Below are 4,252 nucleotides of genomic sequence, written 5' to 3'. Positions count from 1 at the left end.
CGGCGGGGCACCGGCAAATGCCGCCGGGCCGTCGGGGAGCCGCGCAGCCCGGCGTGAGATGCGGGTTGGGGCCGGGCTTTGCTCGGGGCCGGGCTTTGCTCGGAGCCGGGGTTTGCTGCTCGGTGCCGTCCCCCGGCCCCCCCCCGGTCCCCCCCAACAGCTGTTGGCGGCGCTGTCATTGTCGCCTTTCGCTATCGAGCCCGCAAAAGTCCCTCCCCCCCCTCCGTGCCCCCCCTCTCCGAGGGGCTCCCCCCGCCGCTGCCGGCCCCGTGTCCCCCCCGGTCCCCCGGTGCCCCCCCGTCCCCGCTTCCCCCCCCCCGCCCCTCTCCCCGCCGCCCGCCCCATCGGTCGGGACCGGCCCCGGTGACATCAGGCGGTCCCCCCCCGGCCCCCCCCAGCCGCCGCCGATTGGCGCAGCCCCCCCCCGCCCGGTGACATTGTTCCTCCCCGGCGCGGCTATAAAGCCGCCGCCGCCGCGCCGCAAGGTGCGCGCTGCTGCCGTGCTGGCCCGTCCCGGCGCGCCGCTCCCCACGGCCACGGTAAGGGCAGCGGAGGGATGCGACGGGACGGGACTGGATGGGATGGGATGGGATGCGATGGGACGGGATGCGAAGGGACGGGACGGGACGAGAAGCGAGGCGCCCCCCCGAGGGCACCCCGCGGGAGGAGGCTCGGGGGGGCGGGCAGCGCGGCCGGCCCCGCCCGGGGCACCGTCCCCAGCCTCCTCCGGAGCCCGGTGGGGGCGTCCCGGTGGCGGGGAGCGGCGGGCGCTGACTCGGGGCCGCCCCCCCGGCTCTCTCCCCTCCCGCAGGCAGCCCGGTGAGCGCCGCCGTCCCGCCTGCCGGGCCATGGACTCGGACGCCAGCCTGGTCTCCAGCCGCCCTTCGTCGCCGGAGCCCGATGAGCTCTTCCTCCCGGGCAGGAATAAAGGGGGCGGCGGCGGGGGCTTCACGGGCGGCACCGTGTCCAGCTCCACGCAGAGCGACTCGCCGCCGGAGCTGAGCGCCGAGCTGCGCAGCGCCATGAGCGCCGCCGGGGTGGTGGTGGTGGACAAGCTGGGCTTCAAGTCCTCGTCCTCCTCGTCGTCCTCGTCGTCGTCGTCCTCCTCCAAGAAGGACAAGAAGCAGATGACGGAGCCGGAGCTGCAGCAGCTGCGCCTGAAGATCAACAGCCGCGAGCGCAAGAGGATGCACGACCTCAACATCGCCATGGACGGGCTGCGGGAGGTGATGCCCTACGCGCACGGGCCGTCGGTGCGCAAGCTCTCCAAGATCGCCACGCTGCTGCTGGCCCGCAACTACATCCTCATGCTCACCAACTCGCTGGAGGAGATGAAGCGCCTGGTCAGCGAGATCTACGGCGGCCACCACGCAGGCTTCCACCCCGCCGCCTGCCCCGGCGGCATGGGCGCCCACTCGGCCCCCCTGCCCGGCCACCCGGGCCACCCCGCCTCGCACCCCGTGCACCACCCCATCCTGCCCCCCGCCGCCGTCTCCAGCGCCTCCCTGCCCGGCTCCGGCCTCTCGGCCATCAGCTCCATCCGACCCCCCCACGGGCTCCTCAAGTCGCCCTCGGCCGCCGCCGCCGCCGCCGCCGCCGCCGCCGCCCCCCTGGGCAGCGGCTTCCAGCACTGGGGGGGGATGCCGTGCCCCTGCAGCATGTGCCAGGTGTCGGCCCCCCCGCACCACCACGTCTCCGGCATGGGGGCCGCCAGCCTGCCCAGACTGGCCACCGACACCAAATGAGGGGGGCCGCCCCGGAGCGCCCAGGACCTACAACGGGGACCCCCCCCCTCTCCGGGAGGACCCTCCCCCGTCCCGACACCCGCGCCCCCTTTCCTTGCCGGGACCCGGGGAGGAGGGAGAAGCGGTCCCGGGCCGGCCGCACACCGAGGAAGCGAACCCGGGGGGGGTCGCCCCTCGTCGCCCCTCCTCTCGTTTGCTCGCCACCCCCCCCGGCAGCGCCCTCCGGGCCGCATCCTGCCCGGCGCCGGCGGTCCCCGGAGCCCCGGCTGCGAGTTTGGCCGGGGAGGTGGCTCGGCACCCCCCCCCTTGGCATCCCCCCAAGCCCTGCTTTTTTTTCGGGTTCGTCTCTCCTTCGGGCTCTGTACATACACCCCTCGCCGGCAGCCCGAGCTTTCCGTCCGTGCACTTGTACTGTGTAAAGCCTTATGAATGAATAAGGGGTTGGTCTGCGCTGACTTCGTTGGTTTGCTTCGTTGTTTGTTTGTATTTTGTTTTATTTTTATCGTGTCCCGTCTTTTTTTTTTTTTCCCCCTTTTTTATTTTTAATTTTATTTTTTCTCGTGTAACACGGTTTTCGTTCCCGCCGCCCTTAACAAAGTTGGGACTCCTTAACGCTCTCCCCGTGTAGGAACTCCCCCTCACGCCGCCCGTGTTGCAATACTGAGAGCTTGGGCTTCTTTCCGAAAATAACAACTTTTTTCTTATCACTGCCCCCCTCGCAGAGATTTTATCATCCGTTTATTTTTGTAAGAAAAAAAAAAAAAAAAAGAAAAGAGAAAAAAAAGTTGCTAAATAATATTTATTACTCGTTTGGTTGCAGGAAAAAAAAAAAAAGAAAAAAAAAAAAAAGCGATCCATTGTTGAGATTTTAAATAAAAAACAAACAAACAAAAAAAGGCGTTTTAAGTCAGTGGCATCTTTCTCCTCGTTGCTGTCCGGAGGCAGGTCGGGAGGATGCGCTGCGGGATGCGCGGCGGGACCCGCAGCCGAGATGCGGGATGGGGACGGGGAGGTTTGGGGTCCCCCCGTTCCCTGCTGCTGCGCTCCGCGGGCTGCTCGAAACCGATCCGTCTCGCTCGTTCCTCGCGGAGTTAAGGGTGGCGGGGAACCAAGCGAGGGCCACCGAGTTCCAAATTTTGATTTATTTTATTTATTTATTATTTTTTTTGCCAGCACCTTGGCAAGGGCTAAAAATTAGTTCGGGGAGGGGAAAGAGGAAACATTCAATTTCGCGACGCACTTGACCTTCTTCCAAACCCATCCGACCAAAAACCCACGGAGAGGAAAAATATGAGCGGAGGGGCTGCTGTTTTTTTTCCCACCCCCCTCCCCGAGGTCGGCAGTAGCCCTCCCCCGTGTGCGCTCCGACGGTGCTGCGGGCAGAAATATGGGCAGGGGACACCTCACCCTCATCTTGTGGCTTCCCTGCTCCTGCAGGGTCACGGGGAGGATCCCGGGTGCCCCCACCTCGCTGGGCATCCCCCGGCGAGGGGGAATTTTGCGGGCGCGGAACGAGCGCGAATCCGGATTTGGGGGGGGGGATTTGTGAACGCGTGGAAAGCGAAGCGGGTCACGGAGCGGCTTCGCCCCGTGGCTTAGGCGGTCCCTGAGCTGCAGCCCCCCGGGTTTGGGCCCTGGGCACCCCCTGTCCGCGCTAAGCGGAGCAGCTCTCCCAATTAGCAGGGCTCCGGCGAGGGAGCGCTGCTGCGGAAGGAGGGCAGGAGCAGGTGAGAATTAGAGGGAACATCATTAGGAGCCGCTCTTTGTCTCCATTAAAGGCAATAATTAGCACCCTGACAGATGCAAAAGTCGGCAGCGGCCAGAAGCCGGGAAATCCTGCTCGTCTGCCTTCCCCCCCATCCCAAAAAAAAAACCAAAACCCTGCCCAGCACCAACAGGTGGCCCCGGGGAGCCCCGACGGCAGCACCGCCCCGGCGAGGGGGAGCACGGGCACCCCGGCTTGCCCTCCCCAAAAAAAGCCTCCTGCCCGCCGCCCCCTCCGCTGCCAGCCTGTTTTGGGGCCGCTTATCCCCCCCAAAAAAACGACAAGGAGACCCCCGACGGCCCCAGCCCCGGGGGCGAGCCGCCAGCTGTGCCCTCCGCTCCCCCTCCTCCTGGGCTACCTGCAAATGAAATTAGGCTCTCGGCCGGGCCCCCAGCGACTCCCCCATCCCAAATCCCTCCCTCCCCCCCCCACCAGCCGGCCTCATTCCCCATATGCTCCCCCGCAGCACCGAGTGCCCCGCAGGGCTCCCCCGATCGCGTTGCCGGCAGATTAAGCCGCGGCTCCGGCCGGATAGGGTTTCGGGGAGGGGGCAGAGCCCATATGCTCCGCGATCACCGGCGGGGGTCACCTGCGGCTCCAGCGGGGCCAGGAGCCGGCAGCCCCCCCCGTCACCCTCCCCAAACCCTGGCTGGGAAACAGGGGAGACCCCGGGGGACGAGGAGGGCGCCGGGGGATTTGGGTGGAGGCAGCAGGGAGGGGAACGGGGGCGATTTCGTTTGCT

General features: G+C 66.7%; 1 protein-coding gene across 1 annotated transcript; it reads left to right on the top strand.

Annotated features, from left to right (window-relative positions):
• The first annotated feature begins 410 nt into the window (after window positions 1-410).
• Window positions 411-3,113, top strand: OLIG2 (oligodendrocyte transcription factor 2). The gene is made up of 2 exons (XM_068670331.1): window positions 411-539; window positions 812-3,113. Exon 2 carries the CDS (start codon window positions 849-851, stop codon window positions 1,743-1,745), a length of 897 nt encoding a protein of 298 aa, XP_068526432.1. The 5' UTR covers window positions 411-539; window positions 812-848; the 3' UTR covers window positions 1,746-3,113.
• Window positions 3,114-4,252: the final 1,139 nt, after the last annotated feature.

This window comes from Anas acuta, chromosome 1, assembly GCF_963932015.1.
Source record: "Anas acuta chromosome 1, bAnaAcu1.1, whole genome shotgun sequence".
NCBI classification, from domain to species: domain Eukaryota; kingdom Metazoa; phylum Chordata; class Aves; order Anseriformes; family Anatidae; genus Anas; species Anas acuta.
This window is presented reverse-complemented; position numbering and strand designations above follow the sequence as displayed.